We start from the raw sequence: 23,144 nt of genomic DNA, 5'->3' as shown, positions 1-23,144 counted from the left end.
AGTGCATGGTGACAAGATGGCTCATCATCAGTAGTGCAACATTTGTACATTATTAGAACCCAGTAGGATGATATTTGCCGTACGCCGTGATCCCATGTACATCCTCAGTCGAGGATAAGTCAGGCACGAGCTACGTAGGTCATTCCTCAACCTTAGCGGGTCAGTCGGTTAGTCAAGTCCCTCAACCCACTTCGAGAGAATCATTCATGCATGTAGAGTCAGTAGAAGCCTTAGGGTTTGCATCAGAAAGCACTCTGCATCTTGCATAATATGCATTCATATGCTTGTGCATCATTTAGAACATCCCAGAAGCCTTAGGGAATTTACTAGGATTTATCTGGTATTTTTTTCATATTTTATGGTATTTATTTAGCATTTAATGTCATTTATAAATATAAACTTTATTAAATAAATGACCAACCAACTTGACCAGTCCCTAGTTAGTATAAATAGGCTTGCATAGGGCTTAGACATTCATTAAGTCTTTAGTAAGCTAGGCGCCTTCCTCCTGAAAACGGAATCGTTCTCTAGGATAGCTTGTGGAACACTTGAGAAATTCAACACATAAATTCAACCATGAAAACACATGCTTTGCAGGTCTCAACAAAATCAAATAAATTGAACAAAAGCATAGCAAACATAATACTTAGCTCCAAGACAAACATGCTGGGTGCAATCTTCCCCCCCCTTGTGCGTGGCCTTCTCCACACGAGTATTTTTATTAGCTTCCAACCAAAAATAGGCCATAGCCCCCAAAAATATACAAAGTGTGCTTTTAGAGAGCACGACACTCTTCCACAACAAAAATAGAGTGTCCCAATAATTGGGGCTAGGGTAAAGCCTTTAGGCTTTAATAAATTCAACATTATAAATGTATTTTTTTCAATGTATCAAAATGGAAAAATCAACTACTAAGGTTACAAGCTACGCTTGTAAAAATAAATATGATGCGCATAAGAAACATTCTCCTCGACATTATTTATCAATCCTCGTAATCTTCATCACTTGAAAATATAAGCCCAATTAATAATTAATTAATTCCACAAATATTAAACAGGCACAAACCATCACCAACTCATGACTACCAGGCGTAAGTACCCCAGGAATCACCTTGCCATACAAACCTAACTGAAATAATCATAGATGGCCCCAAGCATACGTCATATACCGCACGTATTAATATTTATAGTGGTGTCACCCACGATATTAACCTAGCCGGCATGACGTAAGAGTAACCTAGGCGTCCCCAAATTACTCAAGAGGAGAAAATAATATTTTTAAAGAGGACTTAAAATATATTCTCATGACATCTCTCTTGCTTGAGTTTGCAATTGCCCTCAATTGCAGGTTTGCTGGGTTTGAAAAGAACGAAGGATCTTAGGATAAGCTTGGAAAAATTTCTCGGGCATCCATTTTACATTTTCTTGAGGATGGTGATAAAATGCGATCAAAGTCTGGAGTATATTGGTCAGCAGCTTCAATCTTATGGGAGAGTCTAGTAGCCGGAATAGGCAAAGCTCTACCATAGATAATCTCAAATGGTGCTCGACCAGTAGCAGAATGAGGAGTATTATTATAAGCAAATTGGAGTAGATGTATGTACTTATTCCATGAACTAGGTTGCTGGGAAACATAGGCTCTAAGCATATCCAAGATAGTGCTATTCGTGACTTCGATCTGTCCATTTGATTCAGGATGAAAAGCCGTAGAAAAATCTAACTTAGTGCCTAAGTTTGAGAAAAGAGCAATCCAAAAGTGACTACAAAATTTGGAATCTCTATCAGAAACTATCACTTTGGGTAGACCATGATGAACAAAGATTTGCTTGACAAATATGGTCGCAGCTTGCTAAGAAGTCAGTGTCTTTTTACATGGAATGAAATAGGCTTGCTTACTAAACCTGTCCACTATTGTCCAAATCATGTCATGATGACTGGAAGTAGTAGGAAAGCCTGTAATGAAGTCCATAGACACTTGTTCCCATGGTCGGTCTGGAATGGGTAAAGGCATAAGCAATCCCAAAGCTTTGCCTTTGTAGCTTTAAATTGCTTGACAAATGTTACACTTAGCTATAAATTTTGCTACATCATTTTTCAAATGAGGCCAAAAGAATTCTCGAGAAACTACTTGAAGTGTTGCGGAAACTCCTCTATGTCCCATGAATGGTGATTGGTGCATCTCTTTCAAGACAAGTTGTCTATAGGGTTGAGTAACACATAATCTTTTCTCAAAGAAAAGATAGCCATCATTATGAGAATAATTTCCTTGAGGAGTCCAATTGTTTTCACGCAATTTGATCCATATCTCAGAAAAATTTGGATCTACTTCATAAGTTTCTTTCATAAGTACAAATGGTTCACTTTCAATAGCGGAAATGTTGTTGATATGTGGTCTTCTACTTAAAGCATCGGCAACAACATTTTCCTTTCCAGGTTGGTATTGAATCATGGGTTGGAAACTTTGTATGAAAGATGCCCATTTGATGTGCCTATCTGAAATAAGGGGTTGCGAAAGCTAATGCTTTGTTGATCAGTCTTGATAAGAAATTCTGAATCCATTAGCTAATGCTTCCAAATCTTTAAGGCATGCACAACTGCTGCTAATTCCTTGTCATATGTACTATAATTTGTTTCAGTAGGTTTTAGCTTTCGACTTTCATAGGCAATAGGATGGTTGTCTTGCATAAGCACAGCACCAAAACCTTTGCCACTAGCATCAATTACTACCACAAAGAATGGTCTTTGAAAGTCAGGTAGTGTAAGAACTGGTGCATGAGTTAATGCATTCTTGAGTACTAGAAAAGATTTATCTTGACTTTCGGTCCAATGGAAAAATGTAGTTTTCTTGAGAAATTCCGTCAAAGGATGTGCAATATAAGCGAAATTCTTGACAAACTTCCTATAGTAACTACATAGACCTAGAAAAGATCTAAGGTCATGAATGTCTCGAGGTGTAGACCAAGAGGCTATACACTCAATCTTCTTAGGATCCACACGGATTCTTTCAGCTGACACTATATGGCCTAAGTATTCAATCTCTTTTTGAAAGAAAGAACTCTTTTCAGGATTGACATACAATTCATTTTCTCTCAAAAGGTTAAACACTTGCTCCAAGTGTTGCTCATGCTCTTGACGATTCTCGCTGAAAACAAGAATATCATCAAAGAACACCACAACAACGCTTTGAAACTTTAGGAAAATGTGATTCATCATACGACTGAATGTAGCTGGAGCATTGGTCAAACCAAATGGCATAACCAAAAACTCATAATGGCCAGTCTGGGTTCTAAATGCAGTCTTGAATATGTCTGACTCAGTCATGCGTACTTGATGATAACCAGACTTTAAGTCAATCTTGCTAAAGACCTTTGAACCTCTAAGCTTATCAAGTAAGTCATCTACCCTAGGGATAGGGTATCTGTTCTTGACAGTGATTTTGTTCAATGCTCGGTAGTCAACACACATTCGGAAAGTTCCATTCTTCTTCTTAACAAGAAGGACTGGAGCTCCAAAGGGTGAACTACTAGGTCTAATAAGGCCTCTTTCTAACAAATCCTCGATTTGTTTTTGGATTTCTTTTTGCTCTAAATTGTTGACTCTATAAGGAGCTTTACAAGGTGGAGAGTTGCCTGGCAATAAGTCAATACCATGGTCTTCAGGCCTAGACTTAGGTAATCCTGGAAGTAAATCTTCCATAAAACAATCCCTGAATTTGGAGATATAAGGATCAAGTTTTGGACTTTTGGATGTGTTAAACTCAGCGCTAAGCTGGTTAACCCAAACCATATAAGTCTTCTCCCTTTTCCTAAGAGCTCGCTTTGCTTGAGTATGACTCAATAAAGGGCTCGTCTCTCCTTTGACTAGACATTGGAGGAAAATATTTTCATTGTCCTTCCTTACACAAATGCTATGTGTATCATAGTCTATAATGGAGTTGTACATATGTCTCCAAGGCATACCCAATATTACATCTACGCCTTGTAAAGGTGCAACTAAGAAATCCCTTTTTTCTGTTAAGGAATTGATGCTTAAAGTTAAACCTTTCACCTCTTGCATGCAATTATACTTGGTTCCAGTAAATGCAGCTTTAACTCTATAATGTGTAGGTGAAGGTTGAATGTTTAAAGCTCTAATTGCCTTTTCAGAAATAAAGTCATGAGTACTACCATCGTCATGCAAAACAATAACTTCATGCTCATTAATTTTTCCTTTTATTTTGAGTAGCGAATGAGCTTGAGGCTTACCTTCTGCTTCTGAATAGTCAAGGTCAGAGTTACCCTCTTGCTTGAGCGATTCATCTTCATTGTCGTCCCCTTCAAGTATATTGACTCGTGCCGCAGGTGTCGGATTCTTTGCACGTTCTGGGCAATTTGGTGCTATATGTCCTTCTTTATGACATCGAAAACATTTGATTGGAGGACCTTTGGGCTTGCCACCGTTGACTTTCTTTGAATTTGATTCGCCTTTGACCATCTCCTTGCCTTTGTCAAACCCTGGCTTATGAAAATTTCTTGAAGCATGAAAAGGTTTAGAAAAAGGTTTAGAGTGGTTACTCTTAAATGACTTGGCCTCTCTAGGAAAACCATTTTTTGCGTTCGGAATTTGTTGCCAAAGATATAGCTGTAGAAAGTAATGAGGTCTAAACATATTCACATCGGCCCTAATTGTAGACTTAAGGCTCGAAATGAATTTCCTCTTTTGGTCCTTCTCATTGACTTTCTCCACAACTTGTATCTGTAGTAATGTATTCCAAAACTTCTCCACATACTGAAACATGCTTTCTTTTTCAAGTTGATGCAATGTATCCCATTGATGCCTAGCTTTAGATTTAAATTGTGAAGGTAAGAAATGCTTTTTCACTAGCCTTTGAAACCTTTTCCATGAATCCGGTTTGTCACGTCCTTGCTTGATGACGCTCCACCATAAAGCTGCGCTATCCACCATGTGATTAGCCGCACATTTGATCTTGTCCTTCTCGGAAAATTTCTCCCCCAAAAAGTAGTCATCCAATTGACTAAGCCATGCCAAAAGGACTCGAGCATCTTTCTTGTCATCATAATTCTGAAATGAAAAAGCTTTACGATTGATTTTAGAATCTTTCCGTGAATTTTGTGCTTGAAGTGTAGTATTGATAGCTCTTTGGATGATGTCGTCTTCGTCATCATAAGATGGCAAAGAGTCACGCTTACGCCTTCGACTTGTGAGCTGTCGCTCCAATTCAATTCGCATCTCTCTCTCTTCTACAATTTGTTGTTGTAGAGATTGGAGTTGCTCTTGAATTGAAGGTAAAATAGGAAAATTTGCCATAGTGCTCATGCAAACAATGTAAATAAGTAAAATTGATATTATTTGATGTATGTAAATAAAGCAAGTGATTGTACTTATCTCAATTCTCCCGCAATTTGATTTGTGTTGAAACTGAACAAAGACTTTGGTTCAATGGTTGGGTCGAATTCCCTTTGTTTCGCACAAGTCCCGAGCAATTCCGAGTGATTTAGGAGACTTGGGCTAGTCGAAATGTTGAAGAAATAATTTTCTACACCTTGAACACTGCTCAAACAATTCTGAAAACTTGGCCAAAATTCTGTAATAATTTCTGAGAATTTTTAGAATTTTTCAGAAATTATTTTGGAATTTTCTGGCATTTATTTGGCCTTTTTAAGCCTCTTTGAGCCCTGAAAAATGAATTTTCTGCACCCAAAAATCTGAAAATTGTAATTCTTTGGAATTTCCCTTGAAATAGGAAAATAGGTAGTATGAAAACTCCAAAAGTTGATGTGACATGCATTGGGCTTGGAAAAAGTAGAATTGGGTTGAATTGAGGATTTGGCTTAATTGAGATTAAGTGATTAGTAGCTACTTCTTCTTCTCACGTTTTTTCGCCCGTGAGGCTGCAAATCGGCACCTCAAATGTGCTTGATTTTATTTATTTTTCATAGCTAAAACTCACACAGCATGCAGTCCGTCCATTATAGGTTGCTTCTACTTTGAACCTTTGCAAAAACTGAGCAAATCACATGAGGTTTTTGGCTATGGGAAATCCATCTATACGGTTGGATTTGAAATTCATGAAGCTTTGAGCAAAACCACTTTTTGATGAAGAAGAATGGTTTTGGGAAGAGGTAAGTGGGTTTGAGAAGTAGAGCTAGTTTGAGAATTTGAATTTTTGGTTAAAGACCACAAACCTTTCTTTTGCCCACCGGTTAAAAGCCTGCAACTTTCTTGAGAGTTGTGTTGATGAAGACCTTTCCCACCTTTCCACAAATCTCCTAGCCCAAGCTCTGATACCACTGAAAACGCAATCGTTCTCTAGGATAGCTTGTGGAACACTTGAGAAATTCAATACATAAATTCAACCATGAAAACACATGCTTTGCAGGTTTCAACAAAATCAAATAAATTGAACAAAAGCATAGCAAACATAATACTTAGCTCCAAGACAAACATGCTGGGTGCAATCTTCCCTCCCCTTGTGCATGGCCTTCCCCACACAAGAGTATTTTTATTAGCTTCCAACCAAAAATAGGCCATAGCTCCCCAAAATATACAAAGTGTGCTTTTAGAGAGCACGACACTCTTCCACAACAAAAATAGAGTGTCCCAATAATTGGGGCTAGGGTAAATCCTTTAGGCTTTAATAAATTCAACATTATAAATGTATTTTTCCCAATGTATCAAAATGGAAAAATCAACTACTAAGGTTACAAGCTACGCTTGTAAAAAAAAATATGATGCGCATAAGAAACATTCTCCTCGACATTATTTATCAATCCTCGTAATCTTCATCACTTGAGGCGTAAGTACCCCAGGAATCACCCTGCCATACAAACCTAACTGAAATAATCATAGATGGTCCTAAGCATACGTCATATACCGCACGTATTAATATTTATAGTGGTGTCACCCACGATATTAACCTAGCCGGCATGACGCAAGAGTAACCTAGGCGTCCCCAAATTACTCAAGAGGGGAAAATAATATTCTTAAAGAGGACTTAAAAATATATTCTCATGACACCTCCTCAGCACTAGGAGCATTCCCCGCCTTCAGCCTAGACTGGTCCCTGCCTTTGGAGCTTGTGTTTGTGCTTTCAGTCTTCCTTGCAGCTTAACGCAGCCCCTTCTTGCAGTCTATTCAGCATACAGTAGCACCACAGTTAGCAGGCGCAGCTATTGTACCTTAACGCCGCCATCTTTGCCAAAACGCAGCAGTTCAGGTCCAGTCATCTGCTCAGCTCTTCGGCGCTTGCATACAGCCTTTTTCCATGCCCCAGGAGAGCAGATTACAGTCTGCGTTTGAGCACATAACACCACAAGTAGCCATTCAGTCCTCTCCAGGCTTGCGTTTGCAGATCTACAGCCGTACAGCAGTGCGTTTCAGTCCTACAGTCTGCGTTTCAGTCCAGCATTAGTTCTACAACAGTATTCTACCTTTTGTGCATCATCCATACATGCAACAGTAATCTGGTGAAGGTAACATATCATTCATAAGCATTTACATCATAGTTACATACCTTAGAACAGTCCACCGCAGTCCTTTCTTAGCCTCAGGTGTGTAGCCCTTCCTCATGCCCTTGGGAAGAGTGCATAGGCTCGAGATCAGTTCATTGAGGTGTTTCTACAGCTGTGCACAGCTCAGCCAGGCTTCCGATCCTGCGAGATCTTGCGTTTGGCTTATCTACAGTCCACAGTCATTCTCTCTAAAGTAATAAAGCAAATACTATCTCGGTAACGGGATAGGGGGCCCTTCAGTGGGTAATTAAAGTGGTGTACGGTTCTCATATATCTCTCTAGTTCAGGGGGTAAGGAATCCAAGCCTAAGAAAACCCTTGAGAAAAAGGCTAAAGTAGGCATTACTGGAGGTTATCTTCCTCCAGGGGAGCAAAGACAGTATTAGTCTGAAAATCGATGTTTTTTCTGTCATACCATTGGGCATGGTAAGAAGGATTGTCCAAAAAGGCAAGCGGAGCAAGCCTCCAAAGAGCCTTCTGCCACAGTTGCCGTAGTATCCCCCGCTCCTTCAGACCCGCCTGCTACTACCAATGCAGTTCAGATCTTATGCATTCCATGCCATCCGTGATACTTGATGCTAAGCAGGAGGGTGAGGCAACAACCACACAGAAAAGCCTGATCCGAGCTTATGGCTTTGCCAAGGGCCGACAGTTCATAATCCTTTTTGACATGGGCAGTTCTGAGAACGCTCTCTCTCCTGAGTTGGCTACCAACATGAGTTGTACCTTAGTGCCCTATCATTTAGAGGTAGACGGGTTTACACTTGGTCTCCGCACCCACATATCTCAACAGGCACAACGGTTTTCTTTTCAAGTTCAAAAGGCCTCATTCCAGTGAGATTTCATTGTCTCTCCTCTTTTGGGATGTGACATGATCTTAGGAATCCAGTGGTTTTGTCAGTATAAACCTATTCCCAATTGGGGGCAGGACACCTTTATCATCTCTAAAGGTTTTCCTGAGCCTGTCATGATTCGGGGCGATAGAAGCATTCTTGGCGTTCCTATGATTTCTCATCTCAAGGCCTGACAAGCTATGTGCAAGGGAGCAGAAGGAGCATTGATTTATACTCAGATAGCTTCTAGAACATCCCAGAAGCCTTAGGGAATTTACTAGGATTTATTTGGTATTTTCCCATATTTTATGGTATTTATTTAGCATTTAATGTCATTTATAAATATAAACTTTATTGAATAAATGACCAACCAACTTGACCAGCCCCTAGCTAGTATAAATAGGCTTGCATAGGGCTTAGACGTTCATTTAGTCTTCAGTAAGCTAGGCGCCTTCCTCCTCAGCACTAGGAGCATTCCTTCCCTTCAATCTAGACTGGTCCCTGCCTTTGGAGCTTGTGTTTGTGCTTTCAGCCTTCCTTGCAGCTTAACGCAGCCCCTTCTTGCAGTCTATTCTGCATACAGTAGCCCCACAGTCAGCAGGCACAGCTATTGTACCTTAACGCAGCCATCTTTGCCAATCCTTTGCGTGAAAACTCCTCCTCTAAAGCGTAAGAAAACGTAGCCTGCAGATTTGAGAAAGCAGGAAAGAGAGAGAGGGTTTAGAAGCAAGAGGGAGGGAAAGGCTGGGAAAAAGAATGGTAGAAGAGGCTGTTAATTCAGCAGAATTATGCCTGTAGATGAGAACACAGCCAAAAAACCAACCACCACTAGCCAAAGCATAAGCTGAGGTAAAAAGTAGAGGGGTGAAGACGGGAGTCCCTCTCGATGCGCGATGAAGGTTGGGTGGGTGTGGCAACTAGAACCTAACGTTCTAGTTAGTCTGGGGTAGAGGAACGACGTTCTAGTTACCAGTTAGTTTGGGGTAGAGAGACGACGTTCTAGTTAGTATGGGGTAGGGAGACAGCTCTCCAGAAGAAAACGCAGCCCACCTTTTTTGGGAAGAAACAGATATATGCAGCCTGTAGATGAAAAACGCCCGGGGTAGGGAGGTAGCTCTCCGAAGAAATCGCAGCCTGTAGATGAAAAACGCAGCCCACCTCCTCTGGGAAGAAACAGATATAGGTGCTGTCCAGCAAATCCTCAGTCCTGAATGAAAGAGAATTGAAGTTGACAAATACAGGATGCACAGGAACTAAAGGAAGATCATATACACCAAAAGATGGAGTAGGCAGCACGAGGCAGACCATAGGTTCAGCCAAGATCCCAGAATATGTGGAAAATGAGATGATACAACTAAGGGCAAAGCCCATGCTTATATAGCACCTAGAGAGCCTAGTCGGCCAGCATAAAGCAAGCCGATTGGAGCATAAAATGGAACATGCTAGAAAAAGGTGTCAAAAATGTGGAAAAAATCCCAAAAAATATGGGAAAATTTCCCAGGCTACGGGAGGTCCTCTAGAGGTGTAGAAATAGCAGGGAAGCACCCAGAACATTGGAGATGACTCCTCCAACGTAGCATTGGAGAGAAAGAGCTTCTACCACACCCCAAAAACGCAGTCACCAAAGCTGAAGCACAGCACCCTAGAAGAAAAATGCAGCCACCAATGTCAAAAACGCAGCCACTAAGTGGTGAGGGAAAATGCAACCATTTGGAAAATTACACAAAACGCAATCTTCTGCTGCATATGTTGCAAAAAACACAGGTCTTCTTCTGCTCCCAAAAAAACATTGAACTTCTTGTAGTAAGGAAACTCACCGCCGCTGCTGCCTTGAATTGTCGGTCACCTAAGCGACTAATACCATGATAAAGTTGCACAATGCGGAAGCAAAACATAGGAGAGAGGGAGAGCAAAGGAGAGAGAGAGACATCAGACAATGAACATCATGTTATGTAGCAAGAGGCTTTTACATTGGCAATACCAACCAGCAGATGGTGTAGAACATGTGCCTATGAATGGCTGAATTGAGTTAATGGCTATACCAACCAGTAGATGGTGTAGAACATGTGCCTATGAGTCAGAAGGGAAGTGGCCTTTATATAGGGAAGGAGTGAAGTTGGCCGATTGCCCTGTGGAGTTGGCCGACTGTAGCAAATAACCCCACAACCAGCACAAATGAGATAAATACATGTGTGTGCCAATAAAAGGCCGAGTCCCCACACGCAGTGAGATGCACAAATTCTAACAATCACCACCTTGGAATTTCCTAGTATGAAAGGGGTGAGGTGGACTCTAGGACGTCTAAATATTTGGAAAGTACAAGCTTTGGGAATAGGGGATTATCCTGGAATACGCAAGATCACACTCCTAAAAATCTAGGAGGGTTACTGTTTTTGTCACTTCAGCTCTTGTGTCACTCTCCACTTGTCATCATAGCCTTCTCTTTCCATTTTCACTCATGGGAGCCACAAATCTATAAATTGAAGCCCTCTCTCTTCATTTGGAGCAGGCTCTCTCTTGCTGCAAACTAGCCTCTACCATGTTGGCTGTTCATACACTGTGATCGATGCTGTTTTTCTGCTGTGCAGCCACCTCTTCCTCACTATTGGGACCCTTTATGATGGGTTGTACTTGTACCGGCCGTACCGGCTGTCCTAATTCTTGTACCAACCATGTATCTATTGTACCAGTTGATTTGAGGGCTATACCAATTGTACCAGCCCATATACTTGTACCGGATTCTGTATTTGTTGTACCAGTTGAATAGAGGGTTGTACCGACCGAATGGAGAGCTATATCTGTTGTACCATCCCATGTACTTGCTGTACCAGTTGAATGAAGAGCTTCACATGTTTTAGATTTTTTACATGTTGTCCCAACCCATGTTATTGCTGGACCCTTTGAATGGAGAGATGTACTAGATGAATGGAGAGCTATACGTACTGTACCAACTCTATTGCATGAAGACCTGTGGTTTTTGGGGAAGAATCGGTACCCACACGGAAGTATAAGGACTATATTGTTGCCTCGGCATTTCTAGAACTTGTGTACCAGCTGAATTTTATGGTTGCCTTGTGTTGGGCTATGTTATGGCATTTGTACATGGATAATCCAACATCTTCCGTGGGGAGAGTAATGTCCTCAAAGCGTGTACATGATATTTTCTCCTTGGGTATCAAACTACAACAGGGGGGGTGGGGGTGGGGGGAGGTCTATGCGGTGTCAGCTGTGCACATCTATCTTTTACAGTTGCAGCAAACTCTGCCTGGATAATCTAGTGTGGGACTGATGGTTTGCTGCGGATCATACGGGAGAACATCATGACCTGGGGCCTCTCAACTTGCTGCCAATTCTCATCGGATAAATCTGGCCCCCGAAAGCTGCTCCATACATCAAGGCTGGTGTGATGAGGGTGTCAAAAAGCGAGCCTTTCGTCCTGGGCTCGTGGAAATGTGCCTGGAAGCATTGCCGCTCAAGTAAGCTCAAGGTTGCATATCCCCGCGTCACTCTAGCATGTGCTCCGGGAAGCATGGTAAAGCGTGGGCCACTGAAAGTGACACCAAGGTAGACATAGGATGAGACAATCTCCACAGGATCCCCTCTATATGTGAAGCTCAATCTGGATGTGATGGGGCGAGAGGTATTGAAGACCATTACCTTGGTTTTACCAAGGTTAACAGAGAGGTCCCGCTCATGTAAGGCATCCAACTGTCTCTGAAGCCCTTCGGCTGAGTCTGAGAGGAGGACGATGTCATCTGCATAAAGTAGTATGGGGATCAATATGCCTGCGAGTGTGGGACCAACCCCGCCTAATCCATCAATGAAGCTTGAGATCACATAGAGGCCGAAAAGAGTGGGTGCGAAGGAGCAAAGGCGTCACGCCATGGACACCAGCGCGCAGCGCGAGAGAGAGAGAGAGAAAGAAAGAAAGAAAGTTATATTAACGTCCACGGGAGGCCGAATCCGACCTATGGGACAGATCAGGTACATCCATTTATATTCCACTCTGGGTATCGATGCCAAAGAGGCATAAAACTGAAAAAAAATAACTCAAAATGAACTCTTAAAACTCTTAAGAGTTTAAATTACAATGGGTTCTATTGCATCTAGTTCGAAATTGAGGTTCAAAATAAAAATAGCTATATTTCATCCATGGATGGATTTGCTCTTGAGGGGAGTGGGGTACGGAATTCTTTAATGATTGCTTGTCCTCCTCTGTATATTGCCCATTTGCCATTCTTTCTTGCTTCTTTAACTTTATTCAGCTCTGCCGATCTGTTCTTGAGTTGTAGCGGGGTGAGTTCATCAGCTATCCATACCTTTGTCCCTTGGAGAGACCTTGTTTGCTTCATCACTGCTATTTTCTCATTGTTGTCCATATAGGAGACTTTTGCGTGTGTATCCTTTACTATAATAGAGATAGGGTCTCCTAAGTCCACGAAGGGGACTACTTTGCTCAGTTGTGCTGTAAGTACATCTGTATCTAATATGTAGTCTTCTCGAAGCTCTTGAGCTATGTCTGCCCTATCCCAGCCTTGAGGAAGACCACCGACTCTGATTACCTTTTTGTTACTTTCCATTCGTTCCTTTTCTTTGACCGCTGATATGACTTCTTTAACAAAATCTTGTGAGTTAACTGAATTTACCTTTGAAACATGGTTTGTCGTTTCTGTTTGTAGTGTTGTAGGTATGGGTCCTTCTCGTGCTTCCTCTTGCTTCGTCTTCATGGCTTGCACTTGCACTTTCAGTTCGTTGATTTGTTCATCTTTCTTGATAGTCTCATGTTTCAGTGCTGCTAATTCTCCCTGGAGTTTCTTCAGTTCTTGCATGAGGTAGGCTTCCCATGGTGTCGGCTTGCTCACAGGTGGAGGAATGGGCGGTAATCGTGAAGCGGTGACTGAGGCAAAAGACTTCTTACTTTCCATGTGTTGCTGCTGATAAAGGAGAGGGTTGTTGGTGGTACGAGTCTCCCCTCAAGGGTACCCTCTCCCCTTTGGGGGAGACTCAGAAAATGCGACCTACAAGATGCTCAGCTACAGGTGCAGGGGAGAGTTATGTTGCTGCCTTGGGGGCCTGAGCAAGGGTGGGTGCGAAAAGGGGCCGAAGAGAGAGAGAGAGAGAGAGAGAGAGAGAGAGAGAAGGCGTAGAGAGAGGGCGGGTGGGGAAAGGGGGCGAGGAGAGAGGGCGGGTGGGGACCGGACAGTAGCGAGGCGGGTGGGGAAAGGGGGCGAGGAGAGAGAGAGAGAGAGAGAGAGAGAGAGAGAGTGGCGGGGAGAGAGAGGGAGAGAGAGAGAGAGAGAGAGAGAGAGAGAGAGACCAAGGGAACTTGCTTCAGCTTGTTCGCACTTATGAATAATGTTACAAGAGGGTCCTTTATATAGGCAGTGGGCCTAGCCTCAAAGTGCGTGTACTAAAGTGTATTTACACTAACCTTACACTTAATTAAGAGACTGTTCACATGCCCATGAATATAACACTTATGTATGCACTCCGATATCCCCTCAAGGAGGCTCACAAGTGGAGATGCACCGTAAACCCTACATCCAACAACTTGTATGCGTACACTTTGTTAAGTGCTTTCTTGTGTCACTTATAGCCTGCAATTGAATCTGCTTCTGCACTGGTGTTTACATAGGAGAAGGGTTAGAGCACATATGCACTTTCTCCCTTATCTTCATAATGATGTAATCTTGATGACGTGGCATTACTTGTATCATCTGGTTCATTGGTAATGTGCAACACTTCTGCTTCTGTGTGCACGAACTTTCTTTCTGCCTTGCTGCATCCACACAGGTGAGTTTTTAACTTTCTGAACATGTAGCATATTTGCAAGAACTTGCCTTCACTTGCACATAGACAAGCATCTTTTTGTTCATTTTCTTTCTTTCTCATGGATAATGAATCTGCATGTCTTTGGTTTAAGCATGAAACATAGGTTTGCTTTCTTAACTGTGTATTATGGCCAAGGAGTAGTTATGGTTGAATGTGCATGTCTAGCCCTTGAAGATGCAAGGGACTGTTTGCTGTTGGTATTGGGGTGAATTGGTTTTGGTATAAATGGCCAGACTTTGTTTTGCATAGGGATTAAGCTTCTGGTTTCTTTATTGCTTGTTCTTGATGCTGAATAATAATGTTTTATGCACTTGAGGTTCGTGTTCATGCAGGCTGGATAGGGATTCAGCTTATGTTTATAGTAACGTTTTATGCATTTGAACATTCATTTTGGTGCATGCAGGTAACTGAAATGAACGGGAAAATGTTGGGAAGTAAACCTTTGTATGTTGCCATGGCACAGCGCAAAGATGAGAGGCGAGCAAGATTGCAGGTCAGGCTGGTTGTCTTTTGCTTAAGTCCTTATTACTGACAGGGTTGAAGCTAGTCCCTAGTATTGAGAGGGTTGAAAAGCAGATTCATAAACATGTAAGATTTTTTCATTTACTATATAGATGCCTTTTACAAGCAGTTGAATTCCTTAAATAAATAATGCTGTATATCTTGTATGCCCAAATATTCATGACAGGCAAAGAGCATTGGACTTGCTTTCAGGCCATTATCATGTGCTTTTCAGGCCATTATAATTTGCCCAAATATTCATGACAGGCAAAGGGCATTGGATTTGCCTTTCAGGCCATTATCATGTGCTTTTCCTTTTGCTATTTCAGGCTCAATTTGCCCAGATACGAAGTATGACGAATGTTCCTCCCCCTGTAACAGCTGGTCCAGTACCGATGTATCATCCTGCAGCCCCTGGAATGGGCCAGCAGGTCTTTTATGGTCAGCCTCATCCTGGTTTGATTGCTCCCCAGGTATGTAATGGCCGTGGCATTCTATCTATTTTGACACATGGCAGATGGTTGGTTTTTATTTTTATTTTTAAAGGAACACTAGTGAATGAATGCTGCTATATGATTAGATCCTCGTGTGTGATTTTTCTGCTTAACCTGCCCAAAAGAATTTGAAAAGCGCGACTTCTAGCCATGTGAGCTTAGTTAGCTGAAGAACTCTTTTACTTAGAAGTCCTACTGCTGTGGGACTGACAAGTTGACAACCCTTACTAGACAAACCTATGCCATCATAGAAACAACCAATGGGAATTCATATGGGTATTGTCACCGGACTAGACATTTCCAGTGTCAAAAGCATAGTTGCATGAAACGGAAATGGAAATGGAAACGGAAATGGAAACGGCCTCTAGAAATGGCAACAACTCAAAACTAGGAAACGGAAACGGCTAGGAAACCGTGGATGTATGATACATAATATAAAAATAATGAGAAAATTAATAACTTAGGAAAAGTTTGAGTATACCATGAAATAAATAGTGAGCAAAATTGGTAGAAAATCACTAAGCAAGTACTAGATGAGACAAATCAAAGGGTGATATTTTGATCAAAGATTAGGAAATGGAGAAACGAAAATGGAAATGATGACTCTGAGGAAACGGCGTTTTCGCGTTTCCGGACTAGGAAACGGCCGTTTCTTGTTAGTATGGTCGAAAGGGTCTGGTGGATGCCCAAATATGCATTAATGTACAAGCTTTGAGAATGGGGATTATCAAGTACAAAAGATCTAGTGCCCGAAGCTTGGTCTAGGCACCCGAGATGGTTTCTTGGACACAGAAATGGGCATTGGAGCACAAGTGTTAAGTGGAAAGTATGTATGGTGAGCTCCCAAGGATTTGGGAGAGATCGAGTAGTGAAACATGTTTCTACACGGTGCTCACATACATTTCTACCAAGGTGGAATACAAAGTCACAGTATCCTAAAATCTAGCAGGGCTACTATTTTTAGACAACCCTTGTCACGTGCACACACGTGGCCATATCTAATCCTCTATCTAATCTTTGATTTTGGCATCAGTTTAAGGCTAGTTTAGGGCATCATAGAGGCTCAGGAAAAGATCTACATGGACATTTATGAAATCGGCCAGCAGCACAACAGCACCATCATGAAGTCAGCCAGCATTAATGTCACATGTGGAAGCTTTGGGAGTCTTCTTTCAGCCCTAGACACCCATCTTCGAACAATCTGATGCAAAACAAAAAAGTGTACATGTCTTGGGCCCCTCAAAAGGTGGAAAAGCTCCTACTTAATCCTAGTCTAATTACTCTACTCCCTAAAGGAGTGAATGATTATCAAGGAGCTTTGCAATGCCTATTTATAGGCCTTGAAGACACTAGTGGGCTGACCGACCTACTGTTGGCCAGGTTCCTTGGACAAATCCCCTATTTCCCCGGGAAAAAGATCCTTCAATTAGTTAAAGAAAAACAGCCACAAAGGGCTAGATACAACCACGAAGGGCTAAATACAAACTCGGGTGGGGGGGGGGGGGGGGGGGGGGGGGGGGGGGGACATAGAGGTGGTCTATAATGCCAAATGGGGTCACCGCCTCTATCTGTGAGGAAAGGGCTAGGCCTCCAAAGTCTCAAGAAAGCTTCGTGCCGCTTTCGCATGCGGTCAGAACCGCCTTGTAACTTCCCCGAGGGTGTGAATGATATGAAGCCATATGCTCTTGATGGTCTCATCCGACGGAGTGTGGGTACCCTCGATGGCCTCGTTGCGTCTAGCACGCCAAATGTGCCAAGTTGCTATGCTACTGCAAATCTCCCATCTCCGTCATGAGCCTGGCTGCCAGTTGCTTGTAGGTGGTTGTTGGGTGTTGACTCACACACTCACACACACAAACCTGCACATTAGGGTTAGGTGCAGGGTAGAGAAGCTCACACACAGAAATGAGAAATGAAATGAAATGAAATGAAATGATATATTAACGTCTTCAAAAGGCCAAAATGACCTATGAGACCAAAAAGGTTACAACAATTGGTGGATCTGATACAATGTCTGTGTAAGAAAAGCTAAAAACAACTAACTGAAACTGAAATAACTGTGAGGAAAAGTACGGTACTAGGAGCTCCTAATGGATAACATCTGGGAGGAAAACTCCAGCAACAAAGGTAAGCATCATACACATCACTATCCAAAGATGTCTCTCATCGGTCGATGGCGGATATCCTCAATGTCCTCCATGGTGAGTACTCTGACTGGACGTCTCCCATGCCGTGCTAGTATGGTCCTGATCCTCTGATGTAGTCTCCGCCGGTGTCGAGATGGGCCTCTCATCTTGGGGCGCCTGGACCGCCCAGCTCTATAGCCCGATCAAAAGTGTGGTATCCACAAAATGCAAGTCAACCCTTGCATGTGTGCCACATTTATATAATATAGAAGTACAAAATATTATATGTGTCCTTTCACACTTGATGTCCAAGGGGAAAAACCACATGGAAAAAAGTGCCCTTGGTTAAGCCCTGTTCACACATAGCACTACCATAAGTGAGCATATGCCTACAAATCCCCCCTGTAGTGGAAGTGTGAACCTGTACAAGGTAGCAGATCACTCTCTGTATGAGAGTAAGCCCAAAGCTTTACGGAAAGCTTCAAACTTTTCTCGAGGTAAAGCCTTTGTGAATAGATCTGCAACATTATCCTGTGTAGGGCAGTAAGATAAACTGATCTCCCCTGCATGTAGCCTCTCTTTGACATAGTGATAATGAATCTCAAGGTGCTTGGTACGTGCATGAAATACTGGATTTCGTGCCACGGCCATAGCACTCTGGCTATCAGTGCGAATGGTGGTGGGTGTCTGCTGACACTCACGAAGATCAGCCAATAGTCTCCTCAACCATACACAATCTACTGTAGCTGTGAAAACTGCCCTGTACTCAGCCTCACAAGTAGATGTGGCAACAGTGGGTTGCTTTTTACTCAACCAAGATATGCATGAACTGCCAAGAAAAAAACAATTCCCACCGTTGGATTGCCTGGTATCATAATCACTAGCCCAATCTGAATCACTGTATGCATAAAGCTGCAAGCTGTCCCCCTTGGGATAGAACAAACCAAGATCCAGGGTACCCTTAAGATATCGAAAAATGCCTTTGACTGCTTGCCAATGCTTTGTGCCTGGGCTGTGCATGAATTTGCTCAACAAAGACACTCCAAAAGATATGTCTGGCCTCGTGTTACACAAGTAAATGAGGCATCCCACTACCTGGCTGTAAATGCCGGCCTCAAAAGGCTCTCCAATATCATGCATAGTAAGCCGTACACCCGGTTCTACCGGAGTAGAAATGGGCTTACATTCATCCATGTGAAACCTTTTTAGCAAACTTTTTATGTACTTAGTTTGCTGCATAACAATGCCATCATCTGAATGCATAAACTGTATGCCGAGATAGTAGTGTAAAGGCCCCAAATCTGACATATCAAATTCAGCTTTCAAATCAGCTTTGAAATCTGAAATTTGTGCTTTGCTTGTACCTGTAATGAGCATGTCATCTACATACAAGATGACTATGAGAATATCGGCATCGGTTTTCTTCACATACAATGTGCTTTCAGCTGGACTATTCTCATAACCTTGGCTGGTTAGATGAGCATGTATCTTATCATACCAAGGCTCTTGGAGCTTGCTTTAACCCATACAATGCTTTGTGCAACCTGCATACTTTATGTTCCTCACCAGGAACTACAAAACCAATGGGCTGATTTACATATACTTCCTCCTGTAAATCCCCATTTAAGAATGTAGTTTTGATATCCAATTGATGCACTTTCCATCCTTTATGGGCAGCCAATGCAATCACTGATCTTATTGTGGTCATTCTCGAAGTAGGAGCAAAAGTCTCTTCATAATCTATTCCCTTTTTCTGGGAGTAGCCTTTAGCCACAAGTCTTGCTTTGTACCTGTCAATAGTACCATCAGACTTTCTTTTGACTTTGTACACCCACTTTGTTCCAATTACATGCTTGCCTTTAGGCAATTCCACAAGATCCCATGTATTATTCTTCATTATAGAAGAAATTTCAGCTTGCATAGCTTGCAACCAATGCTCATTCTCATGTGCTTCTTCATAAGAAGAAGACTCTTTTGAATCAAAGAGACCACCCATTGCGAATGCAGACTCCCCACGATGTACATTCAAAGCATGGTTGGAACTAGCCCTTGTTCTACCTGTGAGTGGAGCTGCAAGTTTGCTTTCTTGCAAAGTTTTCAGCAACCATCTTGGCACTGAGACCACCCATTGCGAATGCAGACTCCCCACGATGTACATTCAGAGCATGGCTGGAACTAGCCCTGTTCTACCTGTGAGTGGAGCTGTAAGTTTACTTTCTTGCAAAGTTTTCAGCAACCATCTTGGCACTGACTTGGTTGTGTCTATGGCTGTTTGCTCTTCCCTGACAAGATCTTCCACTTCTTCCATAGAAGGGGGCTGAATGGCTGGGTGTTCCACATGTTCTACATGTGGATTTTCTTGTGTAGGGGCTGGCTGATCTGAATCCCCCCTAATTGCAATGGGTAAAAGTCCATCAAACATGTCCTGTATGCCTGTATCATTGCTTTTATATGGGCTGTTCTGAATTTTCAGCAAATACTACATCTCTACTGACAAAAATCCTTCGTGTAGTTGGATTATAAAGACGGTATCCTTAGCTCTCATTGCTGTAGCCCACAAAAATGCATTTAATTGCTTTGTCATCTAGCTTTGTTCGGAGTTGTTCTGGCACATGTGCATATGCCAAACACCCAAATGTACGCATATAATCCACTGCTGGCTTTCGGCTATACCAAGCCTCAAATGGTGTTATGGTTTTCAAAGCTTTTGTTGGACACCTGTTCAACACATGAGCTGCACACATTATAGCTTCCATCCAAAATTTGTGAGGCAACTTTTGTGCTTTCACCATGCATCTTGCCATCTCCATCATGAGAGATCTATTTTTCCTTTCAGCTACACCATTCTGCTGTGGTGTATAAGGCACAGTACATTGGTGTTTGATGCCCTTTTGAAGCATATAATCTTTGAATGCATTTGACATGTATTCTCCACCTCTATCTGAGCGGAGTGTTTGGACTTTACATGCACACATATTTTCAGCCATTGCTACAAAGTGTCGAAAGCATGTAAACACATCTGCTTTCGCTTTCAAAAGGTAAGCCCAAGCAAACCTGGAGTAGCCATCAATGAATGTGACGAAGTAAAGATGCCCCCCTATGGATGGTGTCCGCATTGGACCACATACATCACTATGTATGAGCTGTAATTTACTTTCAGCTCTAACAGCTCCATCTTTGGGGAATGGTTTCCGTTGCATCTTTCCCAAAATACACCCCTCACATACATGTCTTGGTGGAGACTCAAGAGGCGGCATATTATCAACCATATGATGCTTCTGCAAAAGCATCAAACTCTGAAAATTTACATGCCCAAAACGAGCATGCCATAGCTCTACATCATGCATAGCAGGAGTGTGGGCAGCCACTGTATTTACATCATAAGTGCGCTTGTCATAGCTGTCCAGCTTATACAAGCCTTTGAATCATGTTCCAGAAGTGACTATTTCATAACCCTTTGATGGGTCTTTTACCAAACACTTCCCGTCTTCAAATTCAACCTTTAAACCTTGGTCGTTTATGGCTAAGACGGAGAGCAGATTTTTCTTTATTCTTGGAACATACAATACATTTTTCATACATATATTGCCACCATTGGCTGCAATAAGTATGACATTACCAATTCCCTTTACAGGATATGTGGTATGATCTGCACATGATACAGTGCGGCCATTTGAAGCATAAACCAAGTGCTGAAATACATCTTTGCATGAAGTGATGTGGCTCGAAGCACCACTATCAAAATACCATGATGCATTCTGTCTGTCAGATGCAATGCAAGACATATCAGTGTCTGAAGCACTTGGTGTGTCACTAGTGCATGTGACCAAAAAAGTGTACTCTTCTTGGATTACATTAGCTGATTGCTGTGCTTTGTCATCAGAAGAGTCTGCTACTGCATTGCCTGCTTCTTTCCTTTTCTCTTTTGCAATCCGCTTTCTACATTCACTGATGTAGTGTCCAGGTTTATGGCAGTAGTGACATTTTCCCTTCTTTTTGGGCTTGTTTGCATCCCCTTTGTCAAACTTTTCACCACTAGAAGAGGGCTGTCCATGACCAGCCTTGCTAGACTGTTGTCCCCCATGCTTAAAGCTCTTTGCTTTACCCTTATCCTTGGCTGTAAATGCCTTTTCTCCACCACGGTTGCTCGATAAGTTTGCTCTTGTTTGCTCTTCTTGCAAGAGTAAACCCACGAGCTCTTCAAAAGTGACGGGATCACCACCTCCTCTCATCGAGAGGTTGAGAGGGGTGTGAAAAGCCAAGTAGGAAGGCGGTAAAGAATGAAGAGTGTTGGTGACCATCTGTCTGTCTGGGATAACCTCATTAATGTTGAGCAATTGTTCCTGCAAATCTTTCACTTTGGTGAGATGATCTGCCATGGAGTCACCCTCATCCATAGAAAGAAGATCCAATTGCCTCTTCAAGTAGGCAACTCTTGCCTCGTTGCGTACCTGATACATTGCTTCCAATGTGTCCCATGCAAGCTTCGATGTCTTGCAAGAACGAATGTGCGGAATAATAGTCCTTTTCACTGAAAGGGCTATCAATGACATGGCCTGTGCATCTCTAGAGTCCCATCTCTTCTGCTCTTGTGTGGGAGCAGGATCTACATCAGGAGCTCTTTGAGCACCTCCCCTTTGAGGCGTGGCTGGCTGTATGGTAAGTGGGCGTGTGTCATCACCACACACGATGCCCCAAAGCCCTTTGGCTACCAGCAAATTACGGATCATGAAACTCCAGAGAGAGTAGTTAGATCCATCCAGCTTGTCCTCTTGGGTGAGCACACCAAATACATCTGTAGCATTCTGTGCCATATCAAGAAAATATATCTGCAAGCAAACCAAGCACCAATGTGCACTGCCAAGCAACCAAATGTCCTGTGCAAACGATGCCTGCAAATCAAAGCAAGTGTAAACCTGCACCAAATTGTCCAATTACACACAATGTGTATACATACGCGACAAATCGTAGCTGTAATGCCAAATTACATGCTCCAATCAGAAAATCCCCAATTTTTATGCACTCCAATCGCTTCAATTTGCATCTAATTTGCCAATTTTCACAAAAGCCCCAAATTTTTGCAAATGAAAGAGGTTCAATTTGCTGATTTTGACCTCAATTTTGAAAACCCCCAAATTGCAGGCAAGGCAAAATGCCCAATTTTATCAATTTGTCCTGAAATTGAGAAATCCCCCAAATTGCACGTGCAATTTTCCTGTGAATTTGACTTGCACAAAAGTGTCTGCTGAATCTGCATATGACCTGCACTGGAATGGTTGCAGAATCTGTATTTGTATTTGACCAAAAATTTGTACAGTGAAATACCTTCAGGCAAAGGCAGCAGGCTTGGAGCAGACAGTCGAATAGAGGGAGCCAGCAGGCTGGCCAAGTCGTTGCAGCTGGAGAATCAATGTTGAGGAACACAAGGAGCTGCAGGCTGGTGCGTGTAGCTGGCAGCCAGCGAGGAGTGGAGAGGATAGATGCGGTCTGGGCGGTGGCGGACCAGCAGAGGCGGGCGCTGGTGTCGGGCCAGCCAGAGGCGGGCGCTGGGCGCTGCACAGCCTGAGGCGAGCGCTGCAGTCGTGAGCTAGCACGGAGGGCGCAGGGAGCGAACGGAGGCACATGGTGCCTGGAGTCGCCGGCGTAGAACGGTCGGAGCAAGAACAGCGACGGGCGCCGGTCGAGACGGAGCAGAGAGGGCCTGAACAGAGGAGCGACGGCCGGAACGGAACGTCAAGGGGGTCGAGCCGGAGCAGACGGATGCCGCGTGGACGGAACACAACGGCCGACGGAAGCAGGACGGACGGTACCTGCAGGCCGGAACGGACCACGTCGACGGTGGGAGGCGC

The 23,144-nt window shown here is 42.8% G+C and overlaps 1 protein-coding gene across 4 annotated transcripts in view; it reads left to right on the top strand.

Annotated features, from left to right (window-relative positions):
* The window catches only part of LOC147617258 (polyadenylate-binding protein 2-like), a 54,087-nt gene that overhangs the window by 7,189 nt on the left and 23,754 nt on the right, over window positions 1-23,144 (top strand). For all 4 annotated transcript variants that reach the window (XM_086776892.1, XM_086776893.1, XM_086776896.1 and 1 more), the window contains 2 exons: window positions 14,578-14,667; window positions 15,005-15,148. In XM_086776892.1, coding sequence (XP_086633018.1) covers window positions 14,578-14,667; window positions 15,005-15,148 — 234 coding nt within the window. The remainder of the gene's footprint in view (window positions 1-14,577; window positions 14,668-15,004; window positions 15,149-23,144) is intronic.

This window comes from Cibotium barometz, chromosome 37 (genome assembly GCF_041138505.1).
Source record: "Cibotium barometz isolate CiBa-2024 chromosome 37, ASM4113850v1, whole genome shotgun sequence".
NCBI lineage: Eukaryota > Viridiplantae > Streptophyta > Polypodiopsida > Cyatheales > Cibotiaceae > Cibotium > Cibotium barometz.
The sequence above is the reverse complement of the archived record's forward strand: the minus strand, read 5'-3'. Positions and strand labels throughout refer to the sequence as shown.